Genomic DNA, 17,288 nt, shown 5'->3' with positions numbered 1-17,288 from the left:
CACTCAGGACCACCCCTCTGGTAAATTCCCAGAGAAGCTGAGCCTCTGTTCAGCTTATCTTCTCTTGGGGTCGTTCATCTGATTGTTATATTGCCCTTTTCTCACACAGCTAGGTTGGTGTTTGGCATGGCTTTTCAAAACTAAAATGTGTTGCTTAGGGGTATGGCAGGGAGTGAAACTATAAAGTATCAGAGTGATTACAGCGGAAATGAGCTAGGTTCCTCTGCGGAGGGAGGAAAGGGTTCGTTGGGGAGGAGCACATGGGCGGGCCTCTGAAGTACTTTATCAGTACTTTAGAATCACTGTTAAATAGTTGCTTTATTTCTTAACCAAGAAGGCAGGCACCCAGGTGTTAAACAGAACTCTTCCTGTTTGCATTCTTATATGTTTAATACATTTTACAACACTTTTAAATTGGCTTAAATATCCATGAAATTGATAAATGTGTGGCAAGGATTGGGGTTGGGAGGGGCCGAGGAGGAAAGGCTGAGTATTTATTGACATGGTAAATCATTTGCAGTTATTGCTCTGATAAGGTAGAACTTCTGTGCTAGGAACTGGGCATACAAAGATGTTAAAGCCCAGCTCTTGCCCTTGGGTAAGGTATTTCTGAATCTGACAAGAGACCAGTACAGATGATCAACTACAATACATCCTGATGAGAGAGCTGTAAAGTACCCAGATGCAGAGTGCTTTCGGATTATAAAAGAGGGAGCAGTGGCGATTTTTAGTCAAAAATCAGTGAGAAGAGAGGGTAGGTACAGGGGAGATTGTAAGTCGGGGCTTGAAGAAGGGATTTAAAAGTAGAGCAAAGGAGAGAAACACAATAAGCAGGACACAGAGGTGTGAAAGTGGAGGTGAGTGGTCTGGAGTGGATCAGGGACTGTGCAGGTTGGCGGTCCCCAGTACACTCCAGGGGGTGGCATTCGTAGTGTTGCACAGTGTGTAACCTCAGTCTGCTTGAAGGGAGTGGCCAGGGCCCACAGGGAAGGGAAGGGAAGCCAAAAGCCCAAGGGTATTAGGTGCGAAATGGAAACATGGAATGTGAAATGAAAAAAATGTATATTATTGAACCCTAAACATTATTCAATAGGCTTGTGCTGACATATTATTTTCAAATTGTCATTTCAATATGAAATTTAAAAAATCACATCAACCATTTGTTCTCAGTGAAGGGCAATAGCATGTGCCTTTATTCATAATGACAGGGGACAAACATGGATAGAGCTTCAAATTGATGTGTTCACATTCAGATCATTTCTTAAGGACCTGAGAGCATAGAAAAGAGTCGAACCAAAAAAATCACTGTCATCTAGGATTGCTTCTTTATTACAGAAGAAATTAACCTTTCACACTAGAGACTGCAAAAGGAAATTAACTTAATCTTGCAATTCTAGAACAAACTTCATAATGAGGGGTCCTTGAGTTTTCGTAGAGTGAGGAATAAAAGGAGAGAAATCATTTAAGACAGTGTTTCTCAAATTTGGCTACTTTCACAGACATTCTTGAGGGAGGGGTTTGCAAGTTTTTTATGATAATGTTTTGAATTTGTGTTTAACTTTTGTTCATAATCTAAACAAATCAATACACCCTTGTTCAGGTGTACCTGGACGATCATCTCCCTTTACAGTGTTGCCACATGATCACAGCATCTGCTCGTGCACCTCTGAGCCCTATAGCACCAAGTCAAGGCCCACTGTGCTTAACTTTTCATGTGGTGTTTCTCAAATTCGATCCTCAGGCCCTTCCCAGAACTGTTGAGCATTTCCTATGAGCTATGTGTGTTTCCAAAGTTAAAAACACTGCTTTAGAGCAATGATTCTCAAGATAGGATAGGGGAGACACAGGTAGTTTGAAAAAGCACATTCAAAATACCTATTGATTTCATAATACAACCTCTATAAATTCAAATTTAACAAAATTTTTAGTCAGTAGCATAAAACTAACTATCAATTCATCGTAGGGGGCCTGGGATAAACTAGGCTGGGAAACACTGGCTTAAGATATAGAGGAGTCCTGGCACATGAAGAACAGTTAGAAAGAACCACGTGAAAAAGAGAATTTTGGGGGTCATTGAGGAAATCCTGAGCCATAACTTGTCAGGGTCTATTGGAACCCAAGGGCCAATCTGGAAGAAACCCAAGATGTCCATCAACCTTCTCAGACCTGTGGTTTGTGGCAAGTAGGTCCACTTTTAATAGAGTCAAGAGAAGAAAAGCCTGATTTTGCCGAGAACTCCCCCCACCCATTTTTTGGTTTAGATAGATCAGAATATTAAGTAAACAGTTGCTGTAGCTGCGTAAAGGTAGCCCCACATCCATCCACCAGGAAGCGCCGCCATCATTCGCAATGTCATCCAGCTCTCAAGGGAGATAGCAGCCTGTGGTCTGCTCTGCCAGGAAAAATATGAAGAATTACATTTTCTTGGAAACGTAAATTCCCCTCAACTCCCTTTCATCACCAGAACACTTATTCTTGTTATTTAAACACAATCTGTTACAGATGGCCTTGAGAAACAGCTGTCAGTAAAGTACTAAGAGCATATAATGCTAAAGGACAATGCAAATAAAGAGGCCTTATGAATATAGGGGACTTGAATCGTTGGGGAAATGATATTTCCCATATTCCCAGGAAAGTCATTATTTTCTTCTATTCTTCCATTCTCAATCCAAGCCTAAACTGCTTTTTAAAAAAAACAACAAAAAAGGGTTCTAGAATAGAAAACATTTGGCATCACAATTGAGTTTAGAGTGCTTTAGTACATGGGTGAGGCCAGAAAGCTAACACAGACACACATACTGTTCACCTGCTGCGATGATGTCATAGAGTTGTGACTAGAAGGTTTATAATATTGATTTTTATTTCAAAGGACTCAGTTGCATTTTTTCAGAACTTTTTTTTTTTTTTTTTTACTTCTGTTGCTATTTTGAGTAACCACCACAAATCATATATACTCACTGCTCAAGGGTAAGTCATTAATTATTGGGCAATAAGTACCCCTCAAAAAACATTTTGGCTTAAGAACCATAAATATCTCCTTTGACTAAAAAACCACCACTGAGTCTCTCTGTGTATGAGTCTGTGGAATTGGCCTAGCTAGAAGCTAGCTAGCACTAAGAAGAGCCGAGGGAGAAGGGAGCTGGTCAGATCCCAAAAGTACCCTGGTTCCTTTCTGAAGAGTTCATCGCCCTATGGTTTCCCATTCAGCCAAGGACACCCTTTAGGTTACCATTTTAGTAACTCTGTTTTGCTGTTTGGGAAGCCTATTAGATTGAAATTGAGTTGCATTGTGAACATGGGTGAAGCAAAAATACCTTGATTTCGCATTTCACTAATTATAATCTAATTGCTTACTAGGGCCTGTGAGCTCTGGCCCCTGCCCACATTTGTTACTATTCTTCCTTCTCATTGTATTCTACTCAGTCTGCTCTTCTTTGCTTTCTGATTCTTGAATTTTCTATACTAGTCATCTCAGGGCCTTTGCACTTGCTATTTTCTCATCTAAAAAGCCCTTCTGCTTCATCTTTACATGACTGTTGCAAGATCTCAGTTCAACCAGCCCCTCTGAGAAAGGCCTTCCCTCACCAATTAGCTAAATTTGCTCCCCACCCCCTGCCATGTTCTATCACATTGGTCTCTTCATTTGATTCAGGAATTATTTACTTATTTCTGTTCTGTCCACCTCTCTAGAATATAACTTTCATGTTATCTTTTTGTTCATCACTATGTTCCCAGTGCCAAGTACAGTGTTTGGCACATAGTAAATGCTCAATAAATATTTGTAAAATGAAGGTTGCGTGAAAGGATTTCTTCCATTGACACAATCCCTTTGTAAAAAGGGAAGTTCATAAATAACATTACAGTTCCTCAGATCACTCCAAAACATCCTTCCCCTAGCCAGAGTGCCTTCCTAGATTGTGATAAAACATGGCAGTAGAATTCCACTGTCTCCCAGTGTTCCTGGCCCAGCATCCCACCCGTCACTCACCTGTAATTACTGTAGAGCTCCAATTTGCTTTAGGCGCACCAACAGTTCCCCTTTTTCATGCATATTTATTAGATCAGTGCATCCACCTATACACTCTTTACCAATAAAGACTCGAGGTACCTAAAAAAAAGCAAACAAGCCAGGACATTTAAGGAACTAAATTATTAGCTTAGAGAGAATGACAGTTTATCCTTTCTCTAAACATTGCCCATGATCCAAGCTTTTCAAATCACTTTACAATCTGCTCATGTATATTCTTACAGGTCAAAACTTTATTCTAAGCATAAAATTATCCATTAAAGAACATTTTTAAGCCAAGATGTCTTTCAGATTGAGTGCACTGCGCATGAGATTGTCTAATTTGTCAAAGATATTTAAAATTTTCACTCTACCAAAACACGTTTCAGGAAGAGAGTTTTGGCTGACTGCAGCTAGACCACCCTGATTGAGTTCTGGTTTCTGTGCAGCTGGGACCACGCCTGAGACCTTAAAGTGAGCCATGGCAACCAGGAAGGAGTTTGTTTCTAAATACAGCAGGGAAAGTATTTGCATTAGGTCTCCGTCCCTGATTTTTAGGTCCAGCATTTATTAGAGTCCTCTCTCTCCTTTGTGAGCTCTGTCCTCAGCTGGGGAAGGGGTGGTGCTGTGAGTCTCCTTCAGTTCCTGGCCCATCCTAGGATGTTTGAGTGCTGCCACCCTGGGAGCAAGGCCATTCCTCTGCTTTTAGTTTCACACCTGCAAGGGTGGGTCACCCCAGGCAAGCCAGGCTGACGCAGTCATTACACCTGATGAGTTCGTTCACCCCCAGTCACATGCAGGCTCCCTCCCTGCTGCTAGGTACAGGCACATTCTAGAACTCCAGGGGGCTCTTGGAATCCTGAAGGAGGAAGAAGTGGCCCAGACAACTTCCAGGCCAAGGGCACTACAGAAAGGCTGGGCGTGAAGCAACAAGCACAGTACCAGCCACCTGTGTGGTCAGAGGCAGGCAGGTCGTCTTCCTGAACACTCAGAACACCCCACGAGAGGCGAAAGACAGGAAGCGGTTAAGAGTATTTTCAAAGCTTTCGGCTTTCCTCAGAAGCCATAATAACTCAAGTAAATTTTCTAAAATGTGAGAGAGATGAGAAAAGGGGCTGAATTATTTCGGGTAAGACCCTACATTATTTTTATTAAGAAGGGGTCTGGGTGGAAGTGGGCTTTAAAAATTAAGGCCAGAATTTTAAAAAGAAGTTCACAGATGTTGCCTGTGTCAAGAGTGGGAAAGAGCACTCAGGGCTGCATTCCAGAGAGAAGGCCCAGCACCAGCCTTCCTAAGTCAGAGAGGGTGCCGCCTGCTCCAGGGCACCGCAGGCATGGGCCGGGCTTTGCAATGGACAGTGTCATGGAGTCGACATTGCTTTTATGAGGCTGAAGGAGGACTGGCCACAGAAAGTTGAGGTCAGAAGCCTAAGTTTTCCCCTGGGTCCTGGCCATTACTTTAGAGAAAATAAAGCCTCCCCCACAAATTGTTGGGGTCTTTTGGCCTGTCTCCCTAAGAATACTTGGCTGTGGTCAGTTGTAACATTAATTGGAACAGAATCCTAATGTAGTTCTAATATAATTATATTGCAGAACTCCTGTGGAAGGCAGTGCCTAATGAAATAAAAATCACCTGACTTTTATATTGTATAAGGAAGAGATGTAGTCATTCTAGAATTTCAGTCTTTTTGAAAAGAGTTCAGCAGTGGTCACCACTCCTACAGCTTGCCACATCTCTTACCTTTGACCGGGGTGTTGGCCATGAGGGTGTGAGCTAAGTTAGCAGGAGACCTGAGAAACCAGGAGTCCTCTTTTTAGACAGTGGGATGTGCACCAGAACTGCCAATGGGCCTGTTAAAACATAGATTTCTACACCTCCTCCTCGCCCCCCAAATTTCTGATACAGGAGATCTGGGTTGGGGCCCGAGAATTTGCATTTTTTATAAGTTCCCTGTGATGCTGATGTTGCTGCTCCAGGGATCATGTTTGCAAACGACTGGTTGACACTGAGCAGCTGTTCATTCCTCCCGGGTGACAGGCTTCGAAATCCCACAGGCCTACAGCAGCCCCCAGATGCCTGAGACAGGCCGGAAATCTGATCGCTTAGGCTGACTCCAGGATGGAGCTTGGCGTGTACCATCTGGCAAGGAAGCTGCTTGCCCAAGAGCTGAAAGGCCCCTTGGCCCTTACATCCACCCTCTCTACAGCCCCAAACCACCTTCAAGCCACCAGTAACCACCACCTCCACAGGGAGCTGAATCACAGGCTGCACTTGCCAGTGTTGGCGAAACAGGAAACTGATTCAGCACAGGAAGGAAGAGAACCTGCACCCTCAGTGCCTGCCCCTCCTGGCCCCATCCCCCTTTTCTGAGGAATGTGAGAGCCTGTTACTGCCAAGAAGCAGAATGAGAATTCCCACCCCAAACAAGCTTGGTACAGTTGGGGCCCTGACTCTCCTGCAGTGTTTCTCCAGTCCCCAGCCTCAGCTAGATGGCATCGTCTGTGCTGTAAGGGTGCTCGGATGTGGCTACTCAAAGCTACTTTTCAACGCTCCTCACCACCTCCTTGGCTAGTCCCTGGTACAAGCCACCATCGTTCCTCATCTGAATTAAAGCTATAGCCTCCAGATGTCTGTTTCAACCTCCAACCTGGCCTCCTACAATCTCTTTTCCCCACAGCCGCCAGAGTGATCCTTTCCAAACTAAGGCGGGCCAGGTGACTCCTCTGCTCATCTCCCATCACCAGCCACAGTCCTATGATAGCTTGAAAGGCCTTCCCAGCCTGTACCCCACTGTCTCCCAGACCTCAGCTCCTCCTACTGCCTTAGGAGCTTCCAACGGCCCAGCCACACAGGACTCCTATCAGGTGCACTTTTGGCCTAGGTAGGACCTTTGCACTTGGTATTCCCCCGGCCTGAACCACTTACTCCTAAATTTCTGTGATCCTTGCTCCCTCGCCTCCTTTAGAGACCTAGTCAAATCAGTGAAGCCTGGTGGCTCCATTTAAAGCTGTACCTTCCTGCCTGCTGCCTACCTCCCTTTCCTCCCTTGCTGTTTTTCTCCACAGCACACATCACGTATCACCTCCCAACATACTATTTTATTTAATGGATTTACTAGAATGTAAGTTCCACAAAGGCAGGAGTTTTTGTTAGTTCTGTTCATGAAGGTGTTTCCAGTGGCCAGAAAAGTGCCTAGTATGTAGTACGTGCTTTAAAATATTTGTTGTATCCAGCAACATTACCCTTCAAAAGGAAAGGAGAAATACTTTTTCACACCAATGAAAATTGAGGGGATTTGTTGTGAGTACACCTGCCTCTCAAGGAATGTTTAAAGAAGTTTCAGAGAGAAGGAAAATGACAGAGGTCAGAAACTCGACTCTACATTAGAAGAGTTTTAGAGACTGATTAAATGAAAGCACCGATCCGAGAGATGTGGCTACAGCAAAACCTAAACAGGTTTCTCCAAGTACATGGCCTGATTGAAGGCATACATTTCTGTAATCAATCAAGCCCTCTGGGCTCTTGCTGTATGCACAGCACCATAGGCCAGTGCAGGATAAGACAGCAACTGCTTCCAAGTTTTCAGTCTCTCCCAACACAGACCCATTGTTTTGGGGGATCATAAAGCACACAAGTCTAAAGGAATTGTTGGAGGAAGCTGTGAAAAACAGTTTTTTAAATTGAAAAACAAACTTAAAAGACCGCTAGGAAAAAAGTCATTGCATTACAAAGAAATGGGGGGGAAAAAGTTGAATGCATGCATGAAGGGTTTGTTTCTCCTGCTAGAGAACAGCCGAAGGCCATAGCTCCCCAAACTTGTTGCAAATTGGAATTACCTGGGGGTCATTTTTTTTTTTTTGGATGGAAAATAATCTCTCCCAGCTTTACTGAAGTATAATTGACAAATAAATTTGTATATATTAAGGCATAAAATGTCATAGTCTGATGTGGAAGAAATTAGGTAAGAATGGGTGAATTAGGTTAAGGTTAAAGAGATCCTAGAGAACAGACTGAAGGGCAGCAAATCCCACTTGCCCACGTGAAAACAGAGAGTGCACACAATTTCCATGTGGACAACAGAAATGTACAGGTCACTATTGGCCCCTTCACTCTACCATCCACCCCCAGCCCTGCAAGCTGAAAACTGTCACTTCTCAGCGTGCTTAAAACAAAGACTCCAGCTAACACCTCACACCCCTAACAGCTGCTGAACCCACGGACCCTGACACCCAGCACAGTCGGCCAGGTCCCTTCTTTGGCTCTAAGACGACCCTTGGCTGCCGTCCAGCTGCCCATCTAGGGAGCAGTGTCTTCTCTCAGGCGCCCTCCCCCACCTCGCACAGCCCTCCTGGAGCCTTAAGTGACGGAGCCCTAGTGGTGTCCTAGAGAAAGGCACAGGCTACCCTTTCAGGGCCCTAACAAGAAAAGGGAATCGGGTAGCCTTTCCCCCAACCTTTAGAACAAAACCCCATATTCACCGTTCTGGCTCCTGTGAGCTGTTGCAAATAATCTTGAATCTTGTCTGTGTCCTTGGTGGCTGTGATGTCAACAAACTTCAAAGCCCCTTCTTTAAAGGAGAACTGTCTGAGGAACTCTTGGGTCTGTATGCAGTAGGGGCAGGTGGGCTTGATGAACACCACCACCTTCCCAGGCTGGATGTTGCAGTTCACGAACTCCTGAGCCATGCTGACAGGCTGCTGCTCCTGGGGACGGTCCTCCACTGCAGGTACTGCTCGCGAGTAAGAGCGGAGGCCCAGGCAGCTGGCTCTCATTTAAAGGAACCTCCCTGGAGGAGGAGTTTGCCCGATAGCGTGCTCGATTTTTAAAGGGACCGCCCCAAAGACATTGCACTCAGCTGATTCACCAGCTAGCGATGAATGCATACTTGCACTTACTCATCAGTAGCTGTGCTCAGGGTGTCTTTGTTGTCCTCAGCTCTTGTAGAAGCGCCTGCCCTTTGGCAGAAAGCAGGGTCAGAACACTCTCCGGGGAATCCCAAAGCACACAGACCAGCTCCAGGGAGGGCACTGAGAAGGCAGTGACCTCCTGGAGCAAAATCTTTGTTTGCCCTCTGGGAGAGATGGTTTTGAAAACGAGTGAGCATGCAAACAGAATCATTCAAGAAATAGAACTCATTGAAATCTCTTTAGAAGTAAAACTAAAATTGTGACTGATCTTGAGGTTGTCTCCAGGGCCTTTAACTCAGCCTGCACAGGGTTTTTGTTGCTGTGAGTGTTTCAATGGAATTACTTTACATTTAAAAATCTGAAGATTTCACAAAAGAATCTGGTCTTGCAGTTCTCAAAGTCAGGTCTGACGAAACAGCTTGTATTCCCTTGTAGCAGTGGTTGGGGCTGAGTAGCTGTTGTCTACTTTGGACATGATGATGCTCTTTCCTGGGGTGCCCCTGCTCCCTGGTAGGTAACTGAAGTCTGCTCTTCCAAGTCCATTCTGACTCCCTCTGTGTTTGGTAAGTTAAATAAGCAAATTAAAAAATAGCCAGCTCCTTTCAAAGTGAACCATCCTTTTCCCCAGGAAGTTTTGAGGCAGGATAGTTAGATGTCAGGAGAATTTTTTTGACAAGTGGGAAAAAGGAAACTGAGGCAATTGGTTAGACAAATAGAGCCAAACAAATCAAGCAACTTACAGCCAGCCAGTAAATCACAGATCTCGTCTTCTTATCATCCCTAACTGAAGACACTTGAGAGCAAATAGTTTACACTTCTTCTCCCTAACCGGAGAGTAAATAGCTTGAATCACCTTGGTCAGGGAGATAGATAACAGAGACCCAGTTTGTGCCATGAATGCCAGCCAAACCCAAGGACAGGTGAAGTCAGGGGGAAAAATAACAAAACAAAACAAAATCAGAGTCAAATAAATCCAAGACAGAGGCAAAGCTGACCAGAAAATGACCCTAGTCCCTCTATACACTCATGTACCCAACATATTTAATATGTTGAAAAAAGTTAATAATTTTCCAACATATTAAAAAACACACCTAGAAAGCTGATGAATATTCTGCTGAAACCTGCCCCTGAGACCTTCCCTAGGGTTTCCGCCTGAGACAGACAAAAGCCCTCAAGACACAGGATGCCAGCTCGGGGCTCTCTCTGGAACACCCAGCCTTATCTCAGACATGAGATTTTTATTTTCTTTCTCCTAAACTCTCACTATCACCAGATTTAATAAATACATTCTTAAATTCACCTGGACTTGTGCTGTGAGATCTTTCCTACACAAAGTCAAAAACCCATTACCTGCCAGCAGGAGGCAGACTCTCGCCTGGTCCCCTTCCAGTGAGTTTTAAATGGAAACTAGAGTACTTTAGAGAGATGTGGCCTGGGTCAGAGCTGGACTTCTCATTGACTGTCCTATCTGTGGAACCCCAAACATAGCATGATTTCTCAAGGAAAGAAAATTGACTCCTGGAAGCTGCTCTAATCATTACTAAAATTAAATGGCAAAATGAGGAACACAGCCTGGCTCAGAGTGTGGGAGTGGAATGTTTGGTAAACTGGTGGAGTGAAACTTCCAAAGAATATTTGCACAGGGTCCCCTGAGGGTCTGGGTACCTGGAGCAGAAGCTGGGGTGTAGGGCAATTCAGTTGTCTGCCCTACAGCTCAGCTCTAGGAAGTCATGTCTAAAGCCTTAGGGCCGAAGGCCACGGGACACAGCTGAAGAAGACATTTTCATGAGGGATTATGTGAGACATGGGCCACAAACAGATGGCAGAGGAGGTGTCTGCTCCACTTCTCAGAAAGCGCTGTGGCCTCAGCTCAGTGGAGAATTCAGAGCGTAGACTACTCTGCTGTGCTGGCCTCGGGAGGGTTTACAGCTCTGGCCCATCAGAGACGTGCTGGTGCACCAGGATCCAGGCCACCTGCTGACTGCTCTAGGAAGTACCCCTGAGCACATAACTCTTTTTCTCATTGGACTGGGTGCCCCTCAGCTGAGGTCACACATCATGCTGTGCCCAACTCATCCCAGGTCATCGTTCTTTTTTATTCCTTTTCTGTCATCTATACGGAGCTCCTTGAGGGCAGGGAAAGGGCTTTCATCCCAGTATTACCAGAGCCCCGACACTCACTGATCCCAGTCCATCCACCCGTGCATCCATCCCCCACACACTTATAAATCAACAGCTCTGTTCCAGACACAAAGACCAGTCACATGCAGCCAGTCATTAGGAGTTTATAGTGGGGGGTAGAGACATGGGCAATGGACACAGAGGTGTTAAGCATTCTAGGCGGTATAACAGAAGTATGTATGGGCACCAGGGTAACCAAAAGAGAGTGGTCACTTCTGTCCGGAGGGTAGTTAGGGAAAGGCTGACAAAGGTGAGCTAGACCGAACCTTGAGAGGTGACATGTTTGTGAGTTTACAGAGCAGGGGAGGGCACTGCAGGCAGAGGAGCAGGAAAAGCAAGAACGACATAAGCGGTGGTGCTGAGTGTAGCTGAGTGTGGACAGAGCACTGGGGGGTGAGCTGGGGGGAGTGGAGAGAGATCCCTGGAGAGCAGGCAGGTGATGGGAATCCTTTACCAAGCTACAGGGTGAGGACTTTTGAGGAGCGATCGCAGGTATATTTAAAGCATGAACAGATGTACAGTTAAACGTTGGATGAATTAGGGACTTTCTAAACTGATCTTAGCCACTTTGGCCCTTTCAATAGGCTGCTGTAGGTGAATGAGCCGTGTTGCCAGCAGCCTTCATGAAGATGCTGGTTGGTGGCTCTGTCCAATTCAGTCTGATCCTGTTTGATTCCCTTTATGGGCCTCTCTAGATTTGACCATAGAGGACCAACCCAAACCCAACTGTAGATTCTAACTCCAGATTCGACCACAGAGGACTTTGGACTGTGACTCCAAGTGTAGTCCCTCTGGTCAGACTGTTTCCTCACTTTCCACCTCTGCGGGAGAGCTCAGCGCTGAACCCAGTGACACCGACAGCTACCATTTGCTCTGTACCTACTGAGTGCCAGGCTCAGGGCCAAGATCTTTACATACATCATCTCCCATCCTCACAGCAAAGTTCAACCAAGGTTGGGAGTGGAGGCTGCTTTTCAATGAGTTCCACCGTGTATTTGGAAGTTCTCTTTTGTTACCACCTTTCCTAAGATCCAGGCTCGGTTTATTTATGGCATATCACCTACTAATACTGGTGACCGGAAAGTCCCTGGGTCCCAATGAGGTTTCTTGCTGTAATTTAAGTTCAAGACTGTATCCTTGAGCTTTCTAGGTGTTTTATCACTCGTAGATCCTACTCTTGCTATTGGCTTCATGGGAGGCAATAACCCCTATTCCCTTTCTCTCCTTCACCTAATCACATCAGGCAAACCAAACTAAGCCCTTTATTTAGTTTGAATGTATTAAGAATGTCTTTATTAGGAATTTCTTTATCAAAAAGAAAGTGACATATGCTCCCTTTTCCTGACCCTTGGTGACAAGGTAGAAGATCCTACAGGGCATCACACCAGTCTCCTTTGGGATAGGTCTGGTTGGGGATAGAAGGAGGGTTAAGGATCCCCCCTGGGGCTGTGATTGGATTCTCTCTGAGGGGTCTTAGGGTGTTTTGAGGGAAAGCATGTAGATTTACATTTCAGAGCATCATGAGAACAAGCAGAATATAATACTTCAGTTTTTGTAGCCCAGGCCTCTAATCACATTTATCGATTCAAATATTTTAGGTAGAAAGTAACTGGTTTTGATTAGGGGGGCTTGTTTTTCTTGGCTGTCAGGAAGTCGGAGCTGGGAAGTTGGCTCAGAGACTCAGTGTTCCAGGGCTTGGGTGAGTGTCTGAGATTCTCCTGGCCCTCCCTCATGATTGGAGGTTGGCTGCAACCGGTCTGAGCATCTGTCCCCAAACAACTGTGTCGTAAGGCAGTAAGTAGGCAGAGGCTGGCACAGGCAGGGTGTTCCTCCCGCCATGCTTTTTCCCTGACAGTCTTCTCGTATATTTCCTGCTCTAGACCTGGTTCACACGTTCACCCCAAGGGCAGGGTCTCCCTACCTAAGCACACTGTGTGTGCTTGATACCTGAATTGTCTGGGCCAGCAAGACGAGAGCACACTTGTTATAATTGGCGAACCTACAATGACATATCCTAATCATCCAAAGTCTACAGTTGACTGTAAGGTTCTCTCTTGATGGTGTCCATTCTCTGGGTTTGGACAAACGTGCCTCTCTACACAGTAGCTGCCATGAGGATCCTCTGGGCCTACTTACTCATCTCTCCCTCCCAGGAAGAGGTTTTAAGTTTCTGTGTTGTACTTTCTTCAGTGAATTTTTATCATGTGCGTGTATGAGTTTTACGTTTAATAATTTTTTACTCATTTAAAGTAGTGATGGGGCCATAAGGAGGTGGAGAAGACCAGTGCAGATTAGCCTTTAAAGATCTTTGGCAGGAGAATGGGACCTGATAGGGCAATCGCTTAAGGAAATAGCAGGGTTGAGAAAAAGAATCTGTAGTATGAGGGAGCTTGAGCACTTTTTTTTTTGCAAGGGTAGCAACCATTTGAAGGGGGAAAATATGAGTGAGAGAGGATGCTTGATGGAGTGAGGTCCCAGAGAGCCAAGGGTAGGGGACAGAGGGTCAGGCAGTGGGTTGACCTTGGAGAGAAGGAGAACATCGTCACAGGGAGTGCTGGGGCGGTGGGGACACGTGGGCAGGAACTTCTGGGGCTGAGGAGGACAAGTCAGGTGACTACAGAGAGAGCCCAAGAGACAAGGGACTGTAGACTCTGACACATGGCTGAAGGCTGGGGAGGAGGCAGATGAAGCCAGCAGAAGATGAAAGAGCAGAAGGCGGAGGGGTTTGTGTCAAAATTAAGATGAAAAGCAGGTTCAGTGGTAGGTATTAAAAAACAACAATAAAAAAGTTATGCTCAATGACCGGCAATGCAGGCTCCTAAGCAAGCACTTGGGGGCTGCTTGGCTGCGTGACCAAGTATGAGCAGCAGTGATGGAAGTGCTGGAACAAAACACTAATAGTTAAAACAAATAAAGCTATTTCAAGGTTTTCTTGGGAAACACAACTTTACTTTGGCTGCAATGACCCTGTAGCTAAACAAGGTCTGTGTGACCAGGGAGGTGGTACTGGAGGGGAGTAAACCACCGGGGTCAATTAGTTACCATGCACGTCAGAGCATTAATATTTCTGGATTGTTGGGTGTGCAGTGTGCCTCAAGCACAAGTGGGAGCTACTTTTTTGAGCAGCTGATTGTGAAAAAATTTCCTCACACATGAGCTGAAGTGCTCGAAGGAAATGATTCACTTGGGAGCAGGACAGCTTTGATGGAAAGGACAACTTATTCCACCCACAGACAACCAGTGGGCAGGTATGTGTGCAGCTGTCATCTGGAATGACTTGTCCAAAGTGCCTGAGGTAAAACAGAAAGAAACCCGGCCGGGCGTGGCTCAGCTGTTGAGCAACAAGCTAGGATCCAGGAGATTGTGGTTTGATTCCCCTTCAGGGCACATGCCTGGGCTGTGGGCTTGATCTCTAGTTGGGGGCGTGCAGGAGGCAGCCAATCAATGACCTTTTGGATATCCAAATGATGAAAGAGGACATGGTTGTTAATAATAACAAGAGAGATAAGAATGTGCTGAGTTTTCTAGGGTCTAAAAAAAAAAGAAGTGTAAAATCATGTGTATAGAACAAACTCTTTTGTATGAATATAAAAATGTAGGGTATGGGTATAAGAGTATTATATTGAGTGAATATCTATCTATCTGAGATAAATATGTGTCTCATATAGGTAAATAGATACCTTAACATTAAAGATTTCAAAGTAAAAAACACCAACTTTTAAAAGTTGCAAATTAACATCTATGTATTTTAAAATGAGAAATAAAAAATGAGATATGTGCATAGATCCATGTACTGTGTATGATGTAAAATCCTGTGGCTGGGAGTTACACAGCAAACTGTAGCAAGTGTGGCCTCTGAGGGGGAGAGTGGCTATGAGAGGGATGATAGATTTGCAGCTTTGCTCTGTAGACTTCTATACTATTTGAAATTTGTACAATAAAAATATATCCATGTATTATTTATGTAAGAAAAAAAGAAATAATGAAGACCACAAATGAAAACTATGTGATCAACTCTTGATAGCCTCCTGTGAAATTAGAGGACCAGAAAAGGTGGGGATACAGACATGAGCTGACACACCTGGGTTGTCATCACAACCATGCTGGGAGCTGGCCCACCTAGCATTGTAAGAGAGAGGGAGCAGAAAGTTTGGCACCCACACCAGGCCCCAGGCCTCACTTCTGCAGATCTGGAGACCACTTTAGAACTGTGAAGAGAATGAGCTGGAAAGTTCATTTCAAGAAATTATAAGCCCCCAGCAGCTCCTTGGCAATGAGGAGGTGAAACCAATGACAGCCTTATTGAGGCTGCTGAAGAGAGATATCTTTACAATTTTCAGTGGAATATGGAATTTGAGGGCTTCCCCTTTGGACTCTGAATTACTAAAAAGTTGAAGTCTTTCTGGAGAAGGTGGGTTCCACCCTGTGGCTGGTGATAGGTGCCTGAGTGCCAGAGCATGAAGTTGTCATGGGCCTTGCAGTGAGAGCAACATGTAGAGACAGGTGGCAGCCAAGGACAGTCTGCATATGAAGGAAACAGCAGATGGTCAGAAACCGAGTGTATTTTCTGAGAATGAAGCTGTCATCCCAGAGGAAGAAACATCTGAATCTTGGCTCACATTAAGATTCTGCAGAGCAGCTGCTCCTAGGGGTGAAACAACAGCAGCCGGTGGAATCTCTTAGCGACCCAGCCTTCGAGGGCCTTTGTGTCTCAGGTGAGCACTGCCTGACTCTGACTGGACTCCTGAGGCTGCTCAGGCACAGGGCCGCTGAGGACTGCGGAGAGCTAATGTCAGTCTCTGAATTCCCCACCAAAGTTCAGGGAAGAGGCGCCTTTCCAAGCACAGTAGTAGAGACATTGGTGCAGAGAATGCTCATTAGGGGTGATCTGGGGGCCAACCGTGGGACCAGCCTGTTCCTGAGTGAATTTCCATTCCCAACCAGCCCCACAGACCACGAGCCCTTCCTGGGCTTCACTGCTCTGAGCAAAGTCAGTCATGTCTCAGTAGGGGAAAGGCAGATGCTGAGCTGGAGCTAGTGAATCCAGTGTGGGGAGGGGAGAGAGATGAAGTTCACTTCATGCCTATCACCATTGCTGAGGGGTGCAACATGGAACTGGGGGTCCGGGCCCTGTCAGCTGTGAGAGGGGGTGCACCACACAGCTGTAGAAACCCTGGACCACCAATGTTCTGCTTTCCTTCTGCTTTCATTGCTCTGCTGCTCTCCCAAGCTGAGCCCCCTCTGCTCAGCTTTCCTCTCTCTGATGCCTAAGGATGAGTCGGGGGGGGGAGGAAGCTCTCCTTCCAACATCCAGAACATCACAAGGGGGACCCAGGAGGAGGAAGGGCTCTGGCACGAGAAGGGGACACCAGCATCTACCTGTGTGTGGTCTGAAAACTCGGAGAACACACAGAGGGTGTTTTTCTGAAGACACACTGTGGAGAGTAGAGATTGGGGCTGGGAAACGAGCCTATAGCTCTGGTGAAATGTAAAGCCTTAGGCCTACATCTGATCAGCTTTCAATTCTGTCTGCACATGAGATGTCCCTGGGAAGCTTTAAAAATACCTGCCTGGGCCTCACCCTGGACTCACTGAATCGGAACCCCTTGGTTCATGCTCCCGCCAAAGACCTTAGGAAGACCCACCGGAGATGTTCTCTCCGCTCTTGCCAGGAGGCAGGAAATTCCCTTTGTGCTCAGACTCACCGGCCAACCTGGGGAAGCTCACTGACCCTGGGAGGTGCCATTTTACTGTGGAAGTTACTCTCCTGTGACACTGAGTCCACAAAACTGGGGCTCAGGTGCCTGAGTAAGCAGGCCCCTGGCCTCCCTTTGAAAGTCTCCTTGTTTATCTATGGAATGTATGTCCTCCTTATAAAGCACAAGTATTTATTGAGAGGAGGGTGTGATGAGAGTGGGTTGATAATCCCTGTGTGGAGTTTTTTGTGGTGTAGGAAACTTCCTTGCACAGAAAAGACGAACAGGCCTTTATATTCTGAGTCCTGGGTCCCCTTGTCCGGAATGGGGAAGGGTTAGTGTTCTGTTTTTTTGCACTTTAGAATGGAAACACTAATTTTGAAATATGAGGAGGAGTTAGAGAGAGTAGGGCATGGGAAGTGGGTTTCGAGGGGAAGAAGGGAATGTCCTGGCTCCAATAGCAGAGAGAGGGGGACAGGTCTTGAGTAGTGGGGACC

At 45.8% G+C, this 17,288-nt stretch overlaps 2 protein-coding genes across 3 annotated transcripts in view; one reads left to right on the top strand and one right to left on the bottom strand.

The window, feature by feature from the left end:
* Positions 1-17,288, top strand: part of RHOBTB3 (Rho related BTB domain containing 3) — a 79,435-nt gene that overhangs the window by 59,561 nt on the left and 2,586 nt on the right. The gene's annotated exons all lie outside the window — the stretch shown is intronic.
* On the bottom strand, positions 307-8,783 carry GLRX (glutaredoxin). 2 transcript variants are annotated; one of them, XM_081133365.1, is made up of 3 exons: positions 8,486-8,783; positions 3,989-4,108; positions 307-2,387 (listed from the first exon to the last, which is right to left on the bottom strand). In XM_081133365.1, the coding sequence occupies exons 1-2, from the start codon at positions 8,777-8,779 to the stop codon at positions 3,995-3,997; spliced, it is 408 nt and encodes a 135-aa protein (XP_080989491.1). In that variant the 5' UTR covers positions 8,780-8,783; the 3' UTR covers positions 307-2,387; positions 3,989-3,994. The 2 variants fall into 2 exon arrangements, with proteins under 2 accessions (XP_080989491.1, XP_080989490.1); XM_081133364.1 differs by having other exon boundaries at positions 307-2,392; positions 8,486-8,781.

The sequence above is a fragment of the Miniopterus schreibersii genome (genome assembly GCF_964146895.1).
Source record: "Miniopterus schreibersii genome assembly, chromosome: 3".
In the NCBI taxonomy this organism is placed as follows: Eukaryota; Metazoa; Chordata; class Mammalia; order Chiroptera; family Miniopteridae; genus Miniopterus; species Miniopterus schreibersii.
The sequence above is the reverse complement of the archived record's forward strand: the minus strand, read 5'-3'. Positions and strand labels throughout refer to the sequence as shown.